Below are 25,195 nucleotides of genomic sequence, written 5' to 3'. Positions count from 1 at the left end.
AGCCAAGACAATCCTAAGCAAAAAGGACAAAGCTGGAGGCATCACACTGACTGACTTCAAACTAAACTACAAGGCTACAGTAACCAACATAGCATGGTACTTGTACCAAAACAGACACATAGACCAATGGAGCAGAACAGAGACTTCAGAAATAACATGACACATCTACAACCATCTGATCTTCAACAAACCTGACAAAAACAAGCAATGGGGAAAGGATCTCCTCTTCAGTAAATTGTGCTGGGAAAACTGACTAGCCATATGCAGAAAAATGAAACTGGACCCCTTCCATCACCTTATAAAAAAATTAACTCAAGATGGATTAAAGACTTAAATGTAAAACCCCAAACCATAAAAACCCTAGAAGAAAACCTAGGCAATACCATTCAGGACATAGGCACGGGCAAAGACTTCATGACTAAAATGCCAAAAACAATTGCAACAAAAGCCAAAATTGACAAATGGGTTCTAATCAAAATAATGAGCTTCTACACAGCAAAAGAAACTGTCATCAAGGTGAACAGGCATCCTACAGTATGGGAGAAAATTTTTGCAATCTACCCATCTGACAAAGGTCTAATATTCAGAATTTATAAGGAATTTAAACATATTTAGAAGAAAAAACAAACAACCACATCAAAAAGTGGGCAAAGAATATGAACAGATACTTCTCAAAAGAAGACACTTATGCAGCAAACAAACATATGCAAAATAGCTTAACATCACTGATCATCAGAGAAATGCAAATCAAAACCACAATGAGATACTGTCTCATGCCAGTCAGAATGGTGATTATTAAAAAGTCAGGAAACCATAGATGCTGGCAAGGCTGTGGAGAAATAGGAATGCTTTCACACTGTTGGTAGGAATGTAAATTAGTTCAACCATTGTGGAAGACAGTGTGGTGATTCCTCAAGGATCTAGAAGCAGAAATACCATTTGACCCAGCAATCCCATTACTGGGTATATACCCAAAGGAATATAAATCATTATACTCTAAAGACACATGAACAAGTATGTTTGTTGCAGCACTACTTACCATAGCAAAGACACGGAACCAACCCCAATGCCCATCAACTATACACTGGATAAAGAAAATACCATGGAATACTATGCAGCCGTAAAAAGGAATGAGATCATGTTTTTGCAGGGACATGGATGAAGCTGAAAGCCATCATCCTCAGTAAACTAGCACAGGAACAGAAAACCAAACCCCGCATGTTGTCACTCATAAGTGAGAGTTGAACATTGAGAACACAGAGAGGGAAACAACACACACCAGGGCCTGTTGGGGAATGGGGGTTGAGGGGAGGGGTCTTAGAGGATGGGTCAATAGGTGCAGCAAACCACCATGGCACACGTATACTTATGTAACAAACCTGAACACTGTGCAAATATATCCCATTTTTTTAAGAAGAAACAAAAAATAAAAATAAAAAATAAAATAAAATGCAATAAAACAAAACAAAACATATACCATGTCCTTAATTATTCAGATGTGTCAGATTTGTTGAATCTCTTAAAATGTATAATAATGAGAAACTGGTTATATTCATGAAAATGGTTTTCCATTACCTTGGTATCTTCTCTTTTTTTATTATATCTTATTTTTCTGCCATATGTTTGTATTAAGAATACAATATGAATTATTTTCATAAACTTTGAAGAACATAGAGAAATCCTTTCGAATTTAGAAATCAGATTGTGTCAAGACTCTGTTTTCAACACTCAATTATTCCTATCACTGAATTTCTCTAAATTTACATTTCATATGAACTCTCACCTGTAACCTAGTAAGGGAGGGCAAAATTTCCCATCACATTTAGAACACACTCCAGTCTTTCTCTTGGCCTATATGCCTCCCTGCTACCTCTCTAAGCTCAGTTCCTGGGACTCTCCCCTTTATTGGCTGTTTTCCACCTACCTAGCTTCCTAGATGGTTCCCCAAGCATACCAGATACTTTTCAGTCTCAGGTTCTTTGTCCTTTCTGTTTCTCTGCCTGAAATAGTTTTCCTCTGAGTTGTATAGTTCATTTCTGCTTAAATGTCACCTCTGAGGAGCCTCTTCATACCACCTCCCCAATCCTCTGCCATCATACTCTATCTTTATGAGCTGCTTATTCTTCAAAATACATATCACTATCTGTCATGCTGACATATTTTTATCTATATCTGTCTTCAGCACAGATATAGATAAAAATTAATCTAAGCTTCATGAGAGCAGAAGTTTCTGTGTCATTCATCATTCTCTCCACAGCATTGAAAATAGTAAATTGTACAATGTAGATGTTCAAAAATTTGTTGAATAAAGAAATGAATGAATATAAATATTTTTAAATTCTAATTTAATAAAAATAATATACTGCCTGTTTAGAAATAAATTATACTAATTTATCTCTAATTGTGCAAGAATTATCTTAAAATTATTTATTCATAAACTAACTTTAAATTATTCTCACAGCTCATATCAATGAACCTACTCTTAAAAGTGGAACATAGATAGGGCGTGGTGGCTCACGTCTGTAATCCCAGCACTTTGGGAGGCCAAGGCGGGCAGATCACGAGGTCAGGAGATCGAGACTATCCTGGCTAACATGGTGAAACCCCGTCTCTACTAAAAATACAAAAAATTAGCTGGGCATGGTGGCACGCACCTGTAGTCCCAACTACCTGGGAGGCTGAGGCAGGAGAATCCCTTGAACCCGGGAGGCAGAGGTTGCAGTGAGCCGAGATTGCACCATTGCACTCCAACCTGGGTGACAGGGCAAGACTCCGTCTCAAAAAAAAACAAAAAAAGGAAACATAAAACTAAGTGTAAATGAATGCATTGAATTCTTTTATTGACCATATAATGGTAATGAAAAGTGATTGTTTAAACTGGAATAGTTTTATAATCAAGCTGGAATCTTTTCACAATTTTAAAAACAAATAAAAAACAAAATGTAATACATAAAAGAAGATGGAGAATGTATACTAGGATAACACAATGTTGATAATTACGGAAAATAGTGTTTAAGATTTGACAGTCAATTTTATTTGATCATGCTGAAAATAACATCTGTTAGCCTACATATCTATTTTGATAACTAAATTATATCGTAGATGATTTGCTGGTCTTTTACCTAATTGTTCAAGTCCACAAATGGGTGGTGTATAGAAACTCTAGCCTTAAGGTTTGAAACAGACTGCCCAGTTTTATGTTAAAGCTTCTACAGTCTAAGGAAATATTGGTGTGATAATTCACTGTAGATCTTCCACAAGAGAGTAAATTATGATTCATTTGAGAATGATGAAAAGTCTTATTTCAAAGCATAAATCTAAATTATTTGACCTGGATGACATTCAAAAGGAAGATGATATATGTGACCCATTATCAACCCCTGAAGAACACTTGATTTTCATGTTTATATTTTTCCCCAAACCTAGTTGTAAGCTGGTGATGATCAATCAATTATTTCTAATGACTTATGACCAATAGCAAGTTTGAGAAGGAGGGCTGGTCAAGGTTACAGGTCTAGTAGGCTTTGGAAAAGAAAGAGAATAGAACTTATTAGTCCCTGTGGGGTTTGAACCTGCAACCTCAGGCTCATTAAATGCACAGGAAATCAAACTCTTCTACCTAGACCAAAACTTACCAAGCATTTCCTTTCAAGGATGTGATTTATGTCTAGTTGGCATTAGTTTTTAAAGACAAAATTAAAATATAGTGTTTTACTAATTATTTGACTATTCAAAGAGAAATAATTTGAGGGAGATATAAGAAGAAAAATATCCAAGTCTCTTATAAATGTCTAATTTTTAAGAAGTTATTCTAAAGGCACATAGCTTAAAGCCAAAAAATGATTAAGTATTCTAAAAATGTAGTGTATTTAATTAAAGTGTCAATCCCAAATCAAAATAGTATTAATCATTTTACTAATAAAAGACTTTCAACTTGAAAAGGCATATTTTGAATAGAAAGACATTGGCATTTTGTAGAATTCATTAAATTTAACTTTAACCCAAATAATGATACCTTACCTTAAAGTTTTATGTAATTTGGGAGGACACATTTTTCATTCCTCTTGAGCTTTTGTTTTGGCTATTCTATTCTTTTTTTTCTCTTCCTAGGTTATTTTCTCTTAATTTATGCTCCCCTAAACTTGAGTTACTCTACTCTGTCTCTACTCCTTTACAAGCTGACCATTTCCACTTAACAGGAAGATTCTTTGGTTTCAGGCTCTCAAACCCACTCTCTTCTCAGTACCGTAATGGAACAGTCATTCATTCAACATGAACTTACCGCTGAGAAATACTCATATTATCTCACAACTAAGCTTTTCCTATCACACAGAGGTCTTCTTTTAAAAAAATTAGAAATAACAGTCTTATATTCATGTCTAACCTTTCTCTTTATTTTTTCCTTTTTGACAACAATAGACCCTTCAAAATTCTGACTTTTCCTCCTTTACTATAAAACTGGGGCTAATAACTTCCCTTACAATCTCTATTTATCCACATTGTTCCCCCTGCAGGTCCTGATTGTTCCAAAAATAGAGACAGTTCAAGTCTGTACTTCCTCTGCCATTGCAAATACAAGTACATTAGTATTGTCCCTGAGAGCCTGCAATTTAGCAGCATAAATAGGACAAGTAGTTTGCAAAAGAATGGCTATAGAAATTTTTGAGAAGATAGTTTGATTTCCCCATTCCCCCTCCTTAAAATGAAGTGGCTGCTTCCGTCTCTCCAGAATTTTCTTCTCCTAAATGCAGGTGCCAAAGAACAATATAGAATGATTCAACTTCTTCATTTATTCATTAAATAAGAAGTTAGATATAAATATTATAAGTAATGTGAATAATCTGACAAAGCAAACTTTCTGCATTTCTAATTTTGCATTTTTCTCAACTCTAAAATTCTAAAAAAAATTATTACTTTTTTTGTTTTTGTTGTTGTTGTTGTTGTTGTTGTTGTTTAGAGATGGAGTCTTGCCCTGTCACCCAGGCTGGAGTGCAGTGGTGTCATCTCTGCTCACTGCAACCTCTGCCTCCTGGTTTCAAGTAATTCTCCTGCCTCAGCCTCCTGAGTAGCCGGGACTACTGGTGCGCGCCACCACCCATGCAAATTTTTTGTATTTTTAATAACCATGGGGTTTCACCATGTTGGCCAGGCTGGTCTTGAATGCCTGACTTCAAGTGATCCACCTGCCTCGGCCTCCCAATGTACTGGGATTACAGGCGTGAGCCACTGTACCCAGCCTAAAAAAAATCATTACTTTTGGATAAAGAGAATAATTCAAATGTATTTATTTCCTATTAAAGTGTTATTGAAATTGCCAACATTCATAATAGTATTTTAAATGATAAACATATGTAATGAAGATCATTCACCATTTCTAAATTTAGTCAAAACATTAATAACTTACCCAACTTAGGCTTTGTTATTTTTCCAATCTGTAGGCATGCAAAATGGAATATTTTGTTGACTTCTGATAAAACTCTACTAACCAACTGCAGTATTTCTCAGTTACCAGCATATTACTTGATGTTTATGAGGAACTAAATCTGGGAAAAGGGTGAGCATACATAATGGACCCCTTTCTAAAACTAAAAAAAAAAAAGAAGATGAATTAACAAGACTCTTTCTCAGAAACATTATTTCTTCCAGGGCCTTGATGTCTACAATCCAGGTAGTTGCAACAAGATAGCGCTCTGCTGCATACCCTGAATGGCACAGTACTTTGTGACCAATAATCTCTGAATAATTTTCCCCACAGCAGAAATATTTACAATCGTATAAAAGAAAAGTGGAAGCTATCTGAAGGTCCAACCTAGATGGCTAAACAATACTACTGCCATGCGATGATACACCAGCCTCTATAGGTGATGATGTGGCTCTATATCCACCAAATGGAGTGAGGGCCACAGAAACTGTTCACTAAAAACAGAAGATGGCAAAGTATCATACATGGTTTGAGTCTAATTTTGCAAAAAAAAAAAAAAAAAAAACAAAAACAGTGAATATATGCAGAAAATAATATACATAAACGTTTTAAACAATGGTTTTCTGTGAATGATAAGATTTAGGTCATTTTTAGTTTCTGCTATATAATTTTTCTGTAGTGTTTGACCCTTTGCAATTAGTTTATTTCTTTATATTTAGGAATAAATGCAAGAGGTGTATTTGTATTTCTGAAAAATAAGTCATTTCATCCCAAGCAGGAAAAACAAATATCCCTTTTGTTTTCAAACACATTCTGCACGTACCTTTTATCTTTTAAAGCACTTATCACATTAAATCAGAGCTATTTGATCACTTATCAGTCTTCTGGCTTATAAATGAGCTCCAAAAAGAGCAGTCATTACTTTTAACCAATACTGTTTCCCTGTGCTTAGCACAGGACATGGCATGTTACAGATGCTCACTAGTTTTTGAGCGGCTACTTGGATTCTGCCTTTCATCCAGTGACTTCTTTCTCCCATACATAGCTCTAGTAGAATTACTATCACCTCCACAAGATGCTGTCCAGTCTTTAACAGATTTGGGGACCAAAATTAAAGTGTGTGCAGGCATCATGGTGAAAAATAATTTGGGTCAAAAAGATGTCATCTTGCAAACTCAGTTGAGCCTTCACTAGGATCTCTATTAACATACTGAGACTCTCCACTACTAAACCAATTCCTTGCTACTCTCCAGGCCCTACTACACACTAAGTTCCCACTATTTTAGTGTTACTGTACATATGTTGACCAGTATTTTGTCTCCAGTTACTTAACCATGCTACCAGAAACAATTCTTTCCCTCAGATTAGCCTGGAACCTGTCACTTTTTCGTTGTTTTCTGCAACAGATTCTGCACATCCCTTTGTTTCTATTTCAACCAGCATCAACTTACTCATTGTCTCTCTCTGATCATTATTTACTAAATAGGAAGATTCATGAAACAATCAAGTTCCACTATTCCTTTTTTCCAACTGAGACTGTAGTTTCCTGGAAACTTGGAAGTTTCCTAGATTAAATATATTTCTTAGATTTTACATGAAATGGCTAAAGTATTTATATATTTTTTCAAGTATCATACATATAACTATTAGAGCAAGAAGTTTTTTTAATGTATAAAAAGATAACTTTCTTATACAGGGTATTTAAAAGCTGGGAGAATTGCTTAGGTATTTGTAAATATGCCTGTAACTATACTAACCTATGGATTTAAAATTCCTAGGTTTTCTGTGAGAGTCACAACAGGCATCCTGCACTTCCCACATTAACCTCAGAGTTACATTTTAAAATCAACACGTGGATATGGTCAACTAATACGATGTCACGGTAGGCAGACTACACTGTTCACAGATTGCAGGAAGTTTTGACTAGAAGCTCAGTGGTAACATTGACAAGAAAGCCAAGCAGACGGAGTCTGGCAGAAGTGGAACTCAGAATCATTGGGGCAAACATTGTCAGTGCTAATCCAACTCCTAGACACAAAGAAGCTGCCCTGCGAGGCTGACCTCTGTGTTTAGCAGATGGATCCTTTATTGACAGGTGTATCCTGCCAAGTGTATCCTATCCTGATTCCTTTGAACACTGGAAGCACGTAGCTCTCCTTGTTATGATTATGTGGTTATCAGCCAAACTTCTGATCTAGATTCCCGTGTAGTTTTCCACGACAGTTAGAGAATGCACTAGTCAGGCTAAATCAAGCATGGCGTACACTTAAATGTTACGTGTTTTATTTTAAATTAATAATCTTTCAACCTAGTTAATTTTCCCATATCAGTCAATATTTTCATGTCTTTGTTTCGGATTTCAAAACAGAGAGCCCGATAAAGGATTATAACAGCTTAACTAAATTAATGTAATGATGAGTTACTATGCATTCCTATTGAAATATTTATAAAACAATAATCCCCAAAATAAAAATTATAAGATGTTAGGAATATAGAAGAATTACAAAGGTTATTGTAAAAAAAAAAAAAAAGAAGGTTAATGATGTCTAAACTAGGTATCAGTGACATAAATCAGTGACTCGTTTTGCATGTTTTAGATTTACTTTCTTGTCTCCTTTGCTGCCAGCACTTGGGCAACCCAAATGCTTAAGTGGGAGAATGAGGATGCCAAACACCTCACAGCTGCATGGTGGGGGTGACACTGGTAAAACAAATTAATAGCTCCCTGCATGGAAATCTAATGCAGAACACTAGCTAGAATCGAGGACCATGCTGATAAAAATATTCAAGAATCATTTCTATAAACTCTGAACCTGTAACATGGAAAGAATTCTTACAAATTCCACATAGATGAATTCTATAAGATAGCCTCACAATTTAAAACTTTCTTTTAGAAGGATAACGTTTATTTACCATTGAATTACCTGCTTTCATTTTTTCACTCATTTCCACAGCATGCACTTACAGAATATCTACTAAATTCTAGGTGTTGTGCTGGACAATTGGGCTGGAACTATCACATGCAGTCTCTCTCTTTGTGGAGTTTTGGAGCAACAATCATATCCTCATATCACATCAAAGCAGTTAATAGAAGTACGCACCGAGGCCAGGCCTCAATGTTAGTCCTGCCCTGACCCTGTGAATCAGGCTGCACTGCACGCTATCTTGAAATACAACAATCATACCTGTTTCAATCTCTTCCTCCCCCTTTCCTTTTCCTTTCCCCAACCCTCCCCTCCCCCTTCTTTGACATGCTCCCTGCTTTTTGAGAATTCATCTCCTACACACAATTTGCCAGGAGTATAATTCCTTTAAGGAAACGTGTCAAGGTCTCCCAGGAGTTCGAAATGACTCACAGGTTCTACAAAAATTCCATTTTTAAAAACTTTAAATGATAATTTAATTTTAATAGTAATATAATAAGAAAACATACTGTGCAGTAATAATTCACAATTTAAATGAAATTTGTTTGATTATACTTTAGTTTCTTTAATTCTTTTTTTTTTTTTTTTTTTTTTTTTCAAACTGAGATTCTTAGCGCCCAGGCCAAAAGATCCAAGGATACCTTCTAGGGAGTCCATAAAAAGTGGGTCCTTCAGAAACATGACTCCGAATCTAAACAAATAATTACATCCTTGCCCTAAAAAAATTGCTTACTTCACTAAAAATACATTTATGGAGCTAAGTTGAGCTAGTAACAACTGTTTAATCTGATGCTATCTACATTTCCAGCACAAATTGAAGAGCAAGGATAAAATGAATTCTTAAAGAAATGGAAAAAATTACCAGAGTTTCCTCATATTCACGTATTGAATACTGTAAATTTACATAAATGTCACCTATTCACCTCTTTATATAAAAAAGTCAAAGTTCAATAAAATACCTTCAAATTTATCCCTACTAGTATTGCTCTTCATTGCTATAGAAAAGCTCATTTTGTGTCAGAAAAATATCCTTACACGTCTTCTTTTAAATCCCAAACAGCTTTTAAACATGCACTGAAAGTCAAAGATTATTTAGAATGCCAGCTATTTAGAGATGTGCATCTATAACAAATTTTTCTCTTCCATATTTCAGTTCTATTCAGTTTAATCTGGGTAGATTTGTTGGAATATAAAACCTGAAGAACAGAAGTACTGATGAGCAAATATCTACCCCACACTGACAGTCACCCATATAGCTTGTTAGTCCTATATCTGGGAATATACCGATAGCAAGGAATACTGAAAGGATATTATATTACTTCTCTCTCCTACGGTGTGCTGGGAAGAAAGGTATTGCATGTCACTCAGATTCAGTGTGAGGCTTCAATCCTTTCCAGAGCCCCCAGATATCACAGCACTGAAAGTGTCAGACTTCTAATCCTAGGTTGCTTTCCTTACCCTAACATGGGACAATAATCTTTGGAAAACAGATTTTTAAGTTTTCTCTCTGCCCAAGCTCTGCCTGTACAACTCCCTCATAAAATATTGCTCATGATATATATTCATTTATATTTAAGGCAAGAAAACCATTCACTCACCATGATAGATTAGATACAGACATTGCAGCAACTTGTCGAGTAGTCTTCTCTTGATTCCAGAACAGGGAATTGGCAGGTCAAGTCGACAACACCACTAAAAATTTTAGCTTTGCTTCTGGAATGATGCAGAAACCACTTAGTTACTCACAGTTTGAGAGGACCTATAAAGAAAAGAAATAAATGGATATCTTTAGTACCTGGTGTATACGGTTTGTCACAGATTTATTTCATCCAAATCAATGGTTTTGTCATGGTATAAGGTACAAAAAATATGATTTTTTTCTTAAAATATAAGACATGTAATAAACCAAAGATAAAATTAACCAACCATATGATGAGCTGAATGCTTTACTTTTAAAACCATCTGAAAGGTTAATAAAACGTTCAATCCCTGAAGTAGAGAATTCAGGGAAATGAGAGAATGTGATTTGGTGGAACCAAATATTTTTTCAAAAGGTTATACTCTCCAAATCAGCTTTATATACCTGTGATAAGAAGACTAGAACAAAGATCCTGATTAGCCCATAGCAGATAGAAAGAAAGAAAGAAAGAAAGAAAGAAAGAAAGAAAGAAAGAAAGAGAGAGAGAAAGAAAGAAAGAAAAAGAAAGAAAGAGAAAAGAAAGAGAAAAGAAGGAAAGGAAGGAAGAAAAGAATTCCATGACACAAGTTACCATCATACCCAAGGCTTTAACAAAAAATTATTCATTAAATAATTTAGTGAATTAAATTATTCACTAAATAATAGGAAAAATGATTTATACTGATTAGCATGGGGGAGATAAGCCAGGGTGTTATGTATGTGACAAATATGACAAACATCTCCACACATATATTTTGACATCTACTATAGTGTCCTATGATTTTGAATTAAAATCATTCAAATCAATTCCATAGTACTGTTAGCACTTTATTCAGTCAGGTCATTAATCCAGTGTTTTTCAGTTAAACAAATACCTATTGAGCATATCCTATGTGAACATACACTATCCTAGCTATAGCTCAGGGTTGAATGAATAAGATATTATTCTTGTGCTCAAATAATGTTTTATGTAAAATAAGATGATTTCAATAAAATAGGGAAAATGTTCTAATAAAGGTACATACAGGGCATGTGGGAGCACAGAAGATGGGGCTTCTAGCCCAGTCTTAGGGAATTGGAAAGGATTTCCAAAGATGTGCCCCAAATGACTACCACTAGGCTTGGCTACAAGTTTAAGAAAAAGCAACCCTAAATAAAGTGGCTTAGAAAAGACTTTATTTTTCTCTCATACAAATAAATCTCGACCTAAGAAGGCCAAGGCATATATGGCAACTCCATGGACACCAGGGAAGGAGGTGTCTTCTTTCTTGTAGTCCACCCTTCTCAATCACGTGTTTCCCTTCATGGTCCAAGAGGTTGCTGAGCTCCAGCGAACATGTCTGCATTCCTGCCAGCAGAAAGGAGGAGGAAGAAAAGAAAGATGCTTCCTAACATTTACACATGACATTTCTGCCTACATTTTATTGGCCAGAGCTTAGTCACTTGGCCACTCTTACTCTAAGGATAATTGGAAAATGCAGCCATTATTCGGGGCATCTAGTATCCTAACTGTAAACCAAGGAAGGTGGGGAAGTGGATACTAGCAGAAGGCTAGCAGCGTCTGCCACCACATTTGAGACTTGGTGACCTTGACCCCCAAAGTTTTGTGGTTTTTTACTTACTGCAAAGCGGAAAACATGAGGCAAAGGAGAGATGGAATCAGTCCGTTGTTTACTGATAATTTTACATGTTATATTTATAATTTTAAATATCAAACTTCAGCTTCCTTAAGTCATTCATAAGGAAACAAAATATTTCTCGTGCCCTATTACTCTTAGTATTAATGATACAAGGATTAATAAAATATAATATTTACATAGAAAGAACTCGCCATTTAACATAGAGGCCATCATATTTTTTAAAAAGGACAAAAATAAAGCACACTCTGAAAATTGTTGTGTGCATACAAGCGCATATGAGTGGCTATCAAGGAATAAAGCAAGAACCATGATTTTAATGAATTCTAATTTTACCTGGACCCTGACTACCAGAATAATAATATTGGCCAGCCAGTGAAGTAAGCAGCTATGAAGGTTCATCCACATCCTAACTTGTCTGTTTACATTCCAAAAGAGGCTGTCTGTCCTGTCCTTGGTAAAATTGTTACGGCATATAGACTTACATCTGTAAAGGCAAAGGAACTCCAAATTCTGACACCACAACAGTTAACTTCAAAAGTTTTCAAGCTGTGTTGCCTGATTTTTATCGAGGGCTCAGTTTACCCAAAAAAAAAAAAATATATATATATATATATATGTATATAGGCCGGGCGCGGTGGCTCATGCCTGTAATCCCAGTACTTTGGGAGGCCGAGGCGGGCGGATCACGAGGTCAGGAGATCGAGACCATCCTGGCTAACATGGTGAAACCCCGTCTCTACTAAAAATACAAAAAATTAGCCGGGCGTGGCGGCGGGCGCCTGTAGTCCCAGCTACTCCAGAGGCTGAGGCAGGAGAATGGCGTGAACCTGGGAGGCGGAGCTTGCAGTGGGCTGAGATCCAGCCACTGCACTCCAGCCTGGGTGAAAGAGTGAGACTCCGTCTCAAAATAATAATAATAATAATAATAAAATATAGACATACATATACATATACACACACATATATACACACATATATATATACAAATATATATGGAATATTGTCTGATGCAATTCATTCTTCTAGATACATTTAATTCCATCTTTAGAGAACTGTGTATCTGGATGTTGTTATTTTTATACCTAATCAAATTGCTTTTACTAAATTACACTTTGGAGTTTTGCCAAGTTTGCATTGAGAGACATCATTTAAAAAAACAATCAACAAGCAAAAACCCAGACTATGAAATCAACTATTAGGCTTAGTGGACAAGTTGCCAACACACAAATGTTGCCTTTATGAGCACTTAAAGGAAAAAAAATTGTGTTAGGTCTCAACACCTGTAAAACTATTACTCTAAATTTCTGGGTTGCTTTACTCCTAGGGTCATTACTGCAACTTACTACACTTCTTTCCTTGCATTAACTTATGGGAAGCTCTGAAACAAACCTGTGACATTTTTTAAGAACTATTCAAGACTTCTGCTAACCTTTTTTTTTTATTATTCTTTTTGCCAACGTCAATTTTAACCTTTTTTAAATAAACACACAGATATATACAAACATATGCCTACATATATATATTATTTAATGTAAATACACATAAAATCCCCCTAAGTCCTTTTCGAAATAAGAAAGTGTAAAACTAAAAACCACAAGTGGAGAATTGCTTGCTTCTGCAGAATGTAAAAATAATACAAAAACAAACTGGATCCTAGAATCTTAGATAGAGCCATATGAACCCATTGCTTTTGTAGGTCAAAAATGGTCAAATATTGTCAATGTACATGGTACAACTTAATATAACTGAAGAGTTGACCAAGATAGCCTTAACGTTTTAATGTTTCTCTCAGTTTGACTAAACTTTAGGTGGGTTTCTTCCTGTCTATGGCCTCCTGACTTCCTTTTTCTTAGGGTATTTACTTCAAGAAAGTTGCAATTGTAAATCCATTCTCTGCCCCTTTGAATGCAAATCTTGGTCAACCACCTCACAGTTTCATAATACGGTAATGTATTTCTCAAGGACCTGGGAGCCATCCCTTTAAAATGTAGACATTGAAAAAGATAGCTTTGCTAGCTGCCTCTCCCTCTGGGAGGGTAGAAGTCTAATTTAAATAAGTGCCAATTAGTAAACAAAGATGGCATAATCAAATTGACCAACCATGCCCTCCCGCAATGTCCTCTAGAACTTTTCTGCTAGCTCAATCCAGCACTTAAAAACACTTCTGCCTTTTGTTTTAGTGGAGTTGTGTTCAGTCTCTCTCCTCTATTGCAATAATATGGAATCCAGTTTTCCTTGCAGCTGTTTAACTCTGTCTGATGCATTTTTTCATTGACAGGGTATTGTTTTTAGTCCTTAAAGTTCAGGATAATTTCCTAAGATCCTAGCCATAATGTTTAAAAGTGCAATCTTTGCTCAATGTCCTTTACCTGCAATAACTACCAACTTGGAATTTGATAAGCTTATATGTAGATTTCTAAAATGAAATAAATATTAAAGAATTGCATTTTTTCTGATGATACCAAAAAATAAAAAAATTAAAAATAAAAAAACTTACATGTTTATAAGAAGTAAATATCCAAACACAGAAAAAAATGTATAGGACCATTCATAGCAATAATTATACTAATCACTCTAACATTCATTTTGTTGTTATATTATCTTTCCTTTTCTTTTACAACTTGTAACTACCTGACTTATTTTGTCAAGAATAGGCACAATGTGCCTACCAGGCACTCAAAGCTTACTGAGTTGAAAAAAATTAAAGAGTCTGTTATATTTACATTTTTATGATATGATTTTTTTAAAAAACCCTGTATTGGGCTTGTTATTTTTTTAATTACATTTAAATGATTGATTGCTTATCAATGTAATCTTTCCAGAGAAAACATCTTTCAAATCTTCACACAAGTTTAAATTTTGTGTTCGTTTTGGTGATTCATAATCTTAACACAAATCTCCAACATCATTCTCCACACTTACGTATGAATTCATAGCTTTCAGCCAAAATTCTAACATTGCTAAGAGTGAGATCTGCCCCTTTTTCACAAGAGAAAGACTGTATCTTCATATTAGAGGAAACTTTTTAAAATATATGGAGTGATTTGACTTCCCCTGAATGCCCAGCTATGATATAAGCTAAAAGCATAAACACAATTGTTCTCTTTAGGTCACTCTTTTAGTGCAATATTAAGGAAAATAGGATGTGAATTTAATAAACCCTCTCTCTTTTAACATACTTATTAAAATGTGAAGAATCCTTGAATACAACAATGGATTATTGGGATGATACTTTACCAAAATAATTATTTTAATCATTTCATTCATGAATGAGATTTTAGGCTTCAAATCCAGCTGAAAAAAAAAATACTATATTCTAATAAATTCTTTTAGTTGTAACTACTTTATCGTTTCACAAATCTTCTGTGAAGTGATTTTATTTAAGCAAAAGACACATTTTTCTAACCTACTTCTATGCATGCCTAGATGCTGCTGTATCATTAAGATCTTAAAATTCTATGAATATCTGTTTAAGTAACCTAGCGCATAATAAATATAAGTTTTCTATATTTCATATTTAAAACAGTAAATCTATAAAAACAGTTCTCGGAAGAAGAACCAAAATGGTTCAAGGTTTTGACCATAAGCACCATAAGCATTAAGTGTACACAGTGAATTACATCGCCTTGCCTGCAGAAAATTAGGCTTCAATTCCAAAGGGGATACTGAATATTACAGATAATTTCAAACTGGGATATCCAAGGGTCCATTGGATTTTGTTTTAAGAGATGTACTGTGCAGGTAATGAGGTACATACATATTTGAATTCCACTCAGGGCACTACAAGAGATAATGGGCATAAAATGAAGAATAAAATGCATGAGGTATGAAGACTTTTATGCTAAAGATTCAAATAAATGTTAGCAGAACAAATTATCAAAGAAATATTAGACTCTTTTGAGTTTTACAAGGTGGATTCCTTTTTATTTTCACATCAAATCTAAAGCCTCTTTCTTGTTTTCTGGTTTCCCTGTAAACTTACCTTATTGATATTTCCTAACCTAGGCTCTCTACTCTGCTTGAGCTTGCTTACTTATAATGCTCATACCTGAGCTCTGAATATACTATACATTTCTGATTCTTCTCTGTACTGAGGTTTTCTTTCCCCTCTAATCTCACTTATCCAAATTATTCCAGAATCAATACAGGGTCCACAGATCCTGTGAGTTCTTGCCAGGTAGTTTCATGCTTCTCTGATCCCACCTCTTCTGAAGCAATCTACAACTAAAATACATTCCACATTAAAATGTGTACTGCATTTTTCATATAACTTTTGTTTTTGCAAAGGTCAGTAATTGTGTCTTTTATGTCCGAACTCCAGAGCATCTAGCTAAGTACCAGGAACTCTCCAGGTGTTAATACACTAAGGGACAGCCAGAAAGTAGTTCTGCCTGCCCAGGGGCTCAAAGAAACTCACGTCCTGCCTTGCAGGAAGGCCAGCTGACCTAGGTCCCACAGCAGATCCTGAAACAACCCTGAGAAGTGGTTCCAGCCCAAGTCACCTGCAGCTTGAGACAAGTCTTGCCCACAGAGGGACCTGGAGGGAGACAAGCTGGTCAGTGCTCCTGCAGGCTGACTCTGACCTTGGCCCCCTGTGCGTCTTAAAATAGCACTGCATTAGGCTCCAGCCCCTCTCAACTGCAATCTGAGAGCAGTCTTGTCTGCTCAGGGACCTGCTGGGAGACACACCTGTCCATGACTCCAGAGACAGACTTGAAGACTTACTCTCAGCTGGAGATCCTGAAGCACCCTGGTAACTTGGTTCCAATCCCCCTCAGCCACAGACCAGGGCAGTATGGGCTGTCTAGGGGCCCATCCAGTGACCCAGATGAGCCTTTCCGGGGACATGGAGGATGCCACACTTCTTCCCAGGGACCTGTGAGCCACACTCATCCACACGTAGTAACAGTCCACCATCTGTGGACCCTGAAGCAGGTCCTTATCCCAGAACCAGCTCTGTGGACCAAGCTCCTGGAGACATCCCAGTCCACCAAGGGACCAGGTGGGGGATCCGTGCCCACTAGAACCCTTGTACCAGGCCTGTCAACCTTGGACCCTGCTGCATACCCAGAAGCGGTAACATGACCCAGATCCAACCCCATTCCACAATGATCCTGGAGTAATCCCATCAGCCAGGAACCTAACAAGAGAAGGGAGAACGGGAGAAAACATTCTCCAACAAGATAACTGAAAAGGGGTTAATATCAAAAATAGATAAGGAACTCAAACAAATTCAATAGCAAGAAGGCAAATGACTCCATTAAAAAAAAATGGGCAAAGGACCTGAATGGACATTTCTCAAAAGAAAGAAATTCTGTCATTTGTAACAATTTGGATAACCAGAAAGATAGTATGCTAAAATCAGCCAGGAACATAAAGACAAATATTATATGATCGCAGTCATATGTGAAAGCTACAAAAGCAGAACTCATAGAAGAAGAAAGTAGAGTGGTGGTTCCTAGGGGCAGCAGGCTGGAGGTTGTGGGGGAGATTGGGAAGATGTTAGTCCAGTGATACAAATTTCTGTTAGACTGGAGGAATAAGTTCAGGAGATCTATTGTACCACACAACACGGTGACTATAGTTAATAACAATGTATTACATTCTTGAAAATTGCTAAGAGAGCAGATTTTTTAATGTTCTCATCATAAAAATATGATACATTAGTGAGGTAATGGACATGTTCATTTTCTTGATTTAGCCATTCCACAGTGTATACATATATCAAAACATCATGTTGTATATCATAAATATATACAATTTATATTTGCCAATTAAAAAATGAGAAAAAATTTTTAATGTAAAAATGAACAAAATAAAATGTTAGCAACAATATGACTTGAATGACTCAAAAATGATAATTTAAATAGTGACATTATTATATTCTTACACTTGAATTATGAATTTTTGGAACTCCAGGACTTTGGAAGGATATAAGTCAATCATTGGGGAAAGATATTGTTTTTCCTGTGAAAATTGATTGTCTATATAGTTAAATTATTATTATTATTTTGAGATGGAGTCTCACTCTGTCACCCAGGCTGGAGTCGCCCAGGCTGGAGTACAGTGGCATGATCTCGACTCACCGCAACCTCTACCTCCTGGATTCAAGCAATTCACCCGCCTCAGCCTCCCCAGTAGCTGGGACTACAGGCATGTGCCACCACACCTGGCTAATGTTTGTATTTTTTGTAGAGATGGGGTTTTGACATGTTGGCCAGGCTGGTCTCTTGAATTCCTGACCTCAGATGATCTGCCCTCCTCTGCCTCCCATAGTGCTGGGATTATAGGCGTGAGCCACCATGCCTAGCCCATAGTTAAATTCTTAATGAGGTACAAAATAAACAAGGAAACCAAACTAACAGTTTTACTTTTCCCTTAAGGTAAACTTTCTCTAGAGACAAGATTTTAAAAGAGGGAGTTCTGCCTTGAATTTTTATAATTTGTGCTATCTTGTTATTAATTCTTAATAAGAAATCTATGCTTATAGAGTAAAATCAAAAGGATATTTGCTGAAGAATAAACATCTCTCCCTTTTCTGTCCTCTGTACCCAGCTATCAGATTTACATCTATATCTAATTTGATATCTATCTATCTACTTGGCTTTGATAAAATGGCAGCCTAACATATACAGTTTTACCTGCACCTTTATTTTTTACATACATACAGTCATAAAGTCATGTACATATACAATATTTCCCTATCAATACACATATAGAGATGCCTCATTCCTATTCAGGATTTTAGAGCATTTCATTGAATGGATTTACCTTAATTCATCAGCCAATCTCATACTGAAGGAGATTGAGTTTGTATGCAATATTTTGCAATTACATAAGATGCTGCAGTGTATATCCTTATACACATGATATAATATTGGTTTATATTTGTGGATAAATACCTACACATAAAATTTCTGGGTCAATCCTATGCACATTTTAAATTCTAAAACACACTGGTAAGCTCCCTTTCATAGAAGTTGTACTAATTTACATTCCTACCAGAAATGTATAAATGTAATCTTTCTGACATTACTGCTTCTTGGAGAACCAACATAACCAGTGGATTTTACAAATACACTTCCTGAAATATACTCATCGTCCAAGCCAGAAGTATATTGTTCCAGCCATCCAGTTAATCACTAAGCCTGGTTGATTCTACCTCTGAAATATCTTTGGAATACATTCACTTTTCTCCATTCTCACTACCTCTATCCACTGTCTTCTGATGCCTGATTAATAACAATGACTTCATAACTAGCCCGCCTTTCCAGTTTAGCTGTCATCTAATACATCATCTTCAATACACTGCAAACTGAGTGCTCTTGGTGGAACACAGTCATTTTCTACATAAGAATTGCAGAGTAGAGAGGCAGGGACTACTATGGTGTCAGAAACTCCTGGATGCGATTACCAACTGTGCTTATTGGTAACTGTGAGTTTGGGGAAACTAAGTGCATTCCTTGTTTATTTCTTCATTTGTAAAATAGAAATATTAGGTGTAGTAATAAGCTCATGATAAAAATTTTATGTAAAAATGCATGAACTAACTTGATATTGCCTGCCACATAGTGAGTTCATACAATGATGATGATGACAATGATGAGGAAGAACAAGGAGACGCTGGTGGTAATAGATGTCTTCCCCAGCACTCTCTAATTGCTCTATTTTGCCCTCGCAGTAAAGTATCAGTTCCCTGAGACGGTTCACAAGACTCCAGGTGATCTGACACCTGCTTTCCTTTCCACCTTCTCTCACTGAGACCCTTACCTCCTTTCCCCTGCTCCCCAATACACACTATATTTCAGCTAAGCTGATTTGCATTTTCCCAAATGCATCTGTGTCTCCACAGCTTACAGGCCTTTGATGTGCTATTTTCTCGTTGTCTGCTACACTCATCCCTTTCCTTTCCCCTCTGCTCAGCTAACTTCTAATTCATTATATCTCAACATGGACATCATTTCTTCCAAACTTTCCTAATCCTCATGATGTGCAGCCCCTGTGTTCTTTCACAACATCCTGTTCTTATTCCATGACAACCTTCAGAAAGGGTGGTTTAATTACCTGGGCTGGTCTGTTTTCCATCTAGATTGTAAATTCCTTGAGGACGGACAGCAAGTTTTAATGACTTTGCAAACCTATGGCCTAGCACAGTGCCTAGGACAGGGAAGGTATTCAATCAACATTTGTTGAAAATGTGATAACTGTTTTACATTAAGAAATGTTAAGTTCTATACAATTTTGAACTAAGAGCAGTCTCTCTTTTCCTTTTATACTATCAAAACACCATTTCTTTAATTTGGGGCCATATTTATAGGTTCTAGACTCCTAAAATGTCTATACTTTTACAGCTTTTTTTATATTTTCTTGAAACTTGAATATTAATTATGAAATAACTATGAAAACTCTAGAGTAGAAGTCATCCAATTTTTCAAATCTGTTTTGCCCCTCAATTTTATCCAGAATGTAGTTCGGTTGTACAACATGTAAATTCACATCTTTTCATTTGTATATGCAAAGTGGAGTCAAATAATCCTGACATTCTATTTCCACAATCGTTGCACGAAATTTCTAACAGAACACAGATATGTGTCTCTCTAGAACAATTGAATGATTAAGGTCAGCATGGATGTATCCCAAATAAATGCTTAAGTAGCTTCCAAGCTGCTTTTATATCCTATTGATACCTATCCTGAAAATACAGTCTTTGTACAGGTTGAGAAATCCCACACATTGAAACTTCAGAGCAGCACAGATGGTAACCTTGGAGACAAACTAATGCAAAGCTTTAGTGTCCTCTCACTGCAGTGCAGCTGTCATTTTACTTGTATTAAAGTCATTTCATGGGAGGTATTAGTATTCAACTGAGCATGTCAGTAATTAGTCTAAAGCATTTATCACAGCAACATGTCTATATTTGTGATTAGCCTAAGCACCCCCTTCAGAAATATCCTTATGTTCAAATTACAGGAAGTACTTACCATAGCCAGAGAGCTAAACAGTTACAAACCTTAGAGCAACTTTTAAATAAATTATTACTTCAAACAAAGATCACCCTAAAACAGTCTGAGATATTTTCTTGAGAATAATTATCTATATCAGATACTGCTATAATTTTCTGAGAAAAAAAACATTTCATTCATATATGAACTCTAAAGACAACTTTTGTCCCTGTGCGTTGATCTCATTTTCTCCTGAACTTTAACGCGATTGTAAGCTTCTTTGGTGCCTCCATCTTTCATGTCTGCCTCTTACTGGTTCTTTCTCCTCTGTTTCTGATTCTGTACAATCTTTCCTTGCCTCAGCTGTGACTTCAAACTATTCCTTTCTCTCACTTCTTCCCTGTATTCACAAATGCCACCAAATATTACCCTATACCCACAGCCTTCACCTTTTTACATCCACTCTTGTTTTCTGAGCTTCACCCTAAAATTCTCATCACCAGTCAACTGGTGTATTGACTTAACTATTGATTCCAATAGGCTTCTGTCAGACTCCACTCCGCCCACTTGTTCCTGAGTTCTCCTTTGCATTTTACTGAGTGCACCTGTGCCTCTATAGCTCATAGGATGTTGACGTGTAATTCCCTTTGCCTGCTACACCCATCCCTTTCCTTTCCCTCTCTCTTTGGGTAACTTGTAACCCTTGACTTCCAGGGTGCTGAAACATCCAAGCTCTCCAATTTTCACTGTTCTTCATGGATCCATCACCATTTTTCCATATGGTAATATTGTTCAAAGTTCTATCTAATGTGATTTTCTCAGGAGATAATTTTCAAATTTTTAATCTATGGAGTTGATCTTTTTCTTTGGCTTCCAGAATAATTTTCCGTAATTTTTTATTAAATGGTTGCCCGAGGTTGTTTTCCTTTCTGTTTTGTTTTGTTTACTGCTCAATTGCATACCTTGAAGTCACTTTCTCCTCTTTATTCTGATTGCCATCCCCCAAGATCAAGTCCTTATTATCTTTTGTCTTAACTGGTTTTTTTTTGTTTTTTGTTTTGTTTTGTTTTTTTTCAGATTTTTTAAAGCATCTGAATAATATTTTAAAATCTTAAGAATGGACAAACATCCTAATTTTTTAAAAAAGTTAAACTCTTTGGGCAGTTTAAAATATTCAGTGTTTCATGGGGAACATATAATATAATGACTTTTTGATCATTTGGATCATTTAGATGATCAAAAAATCATATGATCAAAAACCTAATAATCAAAAAATCATCCTAATTTTTTAAAATTCTTAAAATTAAAAAATCTTCAGTGTTTCATGGGGAACATATCATTGGCAAATACTTGAATCCTCTCCACTGATCACTGGTGTTCCTGGTACACAGTTTGCACATCACTGGCTGGAAATTATTGCATTGGCCTTCAAACTTGTCTCTAACCCTCCAATCCATATTACAATGTAATTTTATTAAGGGAAAGCACTTACATACGCAAATTTCTTATTTAGAAAACCTCTGATGACTATTCCTACAACCTAACTATTACGCTTGGGATCCTCTTCAGTGTGGCCTGTGCTGTATCTTCCGGCTTGTCTTCCCTCGGATTACTACTGCTCAGTGTGTTTGTTTCCACTCTCTGCTGAAGGCCTAGCACAGTGCTCTTCACTTGGAAGTAGCCCAAAATTAAACAGAATTCTCGGTTCAAAACTCACGTTTTTCAGGTGTACTTTATTGTACTCAAGGGTAGCACTAAATAATCATTTTTAAAAAGTACAATATCTCAAAACCAGCTGTTTTGATATATTTATCAATTTTTTTTAATGTTTTTAGAATCTACAATAAATTTTGATGAGTCATTAAAGGTTCAATCCCATGTGGATTGCCCAGTAAAAAAGATTGCCAAAAACCAGTTTCATTTAAAAAAAAAGCAGCAGATTAAATTTTTAAAAATAAATGTTGCAAATGAGAAAATATCTTAGGCACATTTAATGAATCTTTCTGTATTCTCAGAACATAAGCATGTTAATGTTCCTAATTAACATGGGACAAGTCGAGGAAAATCAGCTTTTGAACACAATGCACTTAGGAATGTAATATATAAATAGGTAGGGGTGTGTGCGTGTGTGTTTGTGTGTGTTTTCTGAAGACTTTTCAGACATTGCTTCAATGTCCTTCATAGCACAGCCCAAGTCACATTGTTGGTATTCATCCTAAACTTTCCCACCCCTCTTGCCCCCTAAACCTGGCAACATGTACCTGGTTTCTCTCCAAATAAACTAAATGCATCCATGACCTTATGTTTCACAATGAACAAACTGATCATTATGTTCCCATTTCGAGGAATGTCCTTTCCCTTCTTGAACAGAAATATTAGTCTTGCAAAATCTAGCTAAAAAATCAATACCCACTTTAATTCAAAACCTGGAAAAATTCAGTTCCCTTCATATATGTACTCTTCACATTTTATACATTTTGTACATATTTCTATAGCAAGGTTCATCAGAAAACTCATGTTACGGTTTACCTATCTGTGAAAGGTGAACACTAAGTGTTAATAATATGATATTATTTACCTACTTAAGAAATATTTATTATTTAAGAAACACTGAATTTGAAGTTTCTAGCCATGGGAATCAGAGAGCACCCTTTTGTCATAACAAATGACAGTCTGTGAAAGAGCAGATATAGTAATAATCACATAAAATATAATTAATCATTTATAGATCTTTTAGAAAAAGTACAAAAGCAAAATAAACCCAAAAACTATTTATTTACTTATTTGATCTGTGTTTTACTAATTCCTCAAGAACAATAATTATATCTTAATTTTTTTCCTAGTCTCCATACAACCTAGTATAGTTTATTGCCTACAATCAACAATAAATATCTGTTAAGTCAATTTTAGTTGAATTGCTATGTTATAAAGGTCATATAAGTTATCGATATTTCCTCTGTTAGAGAGTGAAGGCATCTGCATCTACTGTTTGACACATACTCAAACAATAGATAGTAGAAAACTAATGCCTACTTCTAAGAGGATAAGAGCTTCTCTGGTGATAACCACTACTGAGTCCCCAGGCACAGGCAGTATTTATTTGTGAGGGCATATTGCAATACTGCAGTGAGGCATTTTTCACAAATACAGATCACAAAATAAACCTGCATGTCACTCTTTGCTTAGGAAAACGTTTTCTTCTTTAGGGCATTATTGGAAAATACACAACATGATAAAAACCAATTTGCTTCTCTTAAACAAGTCCTTTCATCGAGCCTAGAGAAGAATTGCCTATTCTCTAAAAGCCTTTGGCTTTCACTCCACAGGCACGGGCATGCTTAATTAAAACCAAACACCAAAGAGCTTCCTTTTTTTTTTTTTTCTTTGAGACGGAGTCTCGCTGTGTTGCCCATGCTGGAGTGCAGTGGCGCTATCTCGGCTCACTGCAAACTCCACCTCCCGGGTTCACGCCATTCTCCTGCCTCAGCCTCCCAAGTAGCTGGGACTACAGGCGCCTGCCACCGCCTCTGGCTAACTTTGTTTTTGTATTTTTAGTAGAGACGGGGTTTCACCGTGTTAGCCAAGATGGTCTTGATCTCTTGACCTCGTGATCCGCCCGCCTTGGCCTCCCAAAGTGCTGGGATTACAAGCGTGAGCCACCGCGCCCAGCCAGAGCTTCCACTTTTTGGAACTCAACAGAAAGGGCCTCTAAACCTCAGAGAGTACCACTGAAGATTCAGTGAAGCCACAGCATTCTTGGAGGAATGCTGCTGCCACTGGCAAAATGAATTAGGGATGGAAAAATAATTCAGATATTCATGCTGATGTGAAAAAAAAAATTTCTTAGTTTATCATCCAAACTAGGTTTCCTCACAGCAACTTTATTAATCATTTATTTTATTAAATGAAGTTTACCCAAACCTCAGCCACAATTCTTTATGTTCTAAGATTCTATACCCCTAAAAAATGGACCACTGGAAACAATGACTCCTTGAAAAATGACTGAATGCCTCCTTTTTCAACCACGTTTTAGATTTAAGAACCACATAATAGACAATTTACCCTTCCACATTTCTTTAATAGTCCTGGGTGTTCAGATTTACACAAGTAGAGAGGTTTTAGTTTACTATCGCCTCTACAATTTTCACTTAAAGTTATGCTAACCTATCTTTGCATGTGTAATATCCTAGCTCTTTTTTATTATCTTCTGATAACACTTATTTATAAAAAGCCAAATTATATCAAGAAAATTGATATTACTGAAAATTTGTTTGCTACCTTTGTCAACAGTTTTCTTCAATTCACTGGGGAGAAAAAAAACTGCTGCAACCCTATTACGAAGAAGTTGCCTCCTTTATGATCTTCATTCCAATGATTCTATCTATCTTGCATAGTTTTAAAATCTTTTGTACTAGTCCAGAATTTCAGCTGAAAGTCAACTTTTTACTGAATGATCAAATTCTTTCATCTCCTTCAGATCTTCAATGAATTATAGTGCCATCAGTAGGTAATCCACGGTTTCAATTTTTCTGATTGTCTACCCACCACATGAGATAGGTCTCTAGCTTCTCAAACATACCATGTTATAC

At 36.0% G+C, this 25,195-nt stretch overlaps 1 protein-coding gene across 3 annotated transcripts in view; it reads right to left on the bottom strand.

The window, feature by feature from the left end:
* Positions 1–25,195, bottom strand: part of OXR1 (oxidation resistance 1) — a 489,593-nt gene that overhangs the window by 389,946 nt on the left and 74,452 nt on the right. For 2 of the 3 annotated variants that reach the window (XM_032760253.2, XM_032760248.2), the window contains exon 2: positions 9,945–10,105. In XM_032760253.2, the coding sequence (XP_032616144.1) occupies positions 9,945–9,967 (23 nt within the window). In that variant the 5' untranslated portion in view covers positions 9,968–10,105. Of the gene's footprint in view, positions 1–2,654; positions 2,673–9,944; positions 10,106–25,195 lie in introns of those variants that run through there. The other variant, XM_058443638.1, reaches the window with a different exon arrangement.

Source organism: Hylobates moloch, unplaced genomic scaffold (genome assembly GCF_009828535.3).
Source record: "Hylobates moloch isolate HMO894 unplaced genomic scaffold, HMol_V3 SCAFFOLD_9, whole genome shotgun sequence".
In the NCBI taxonomy this organism is placed as follows: Eukaryota; Metazoa; Chordata; class Mammalia; order Primates; family Hylobatidae; genus Hylobates; species Hylobates moloch.
This window is presented reverse-complemented; position numbering and strand designations above follow the sequence as displayed.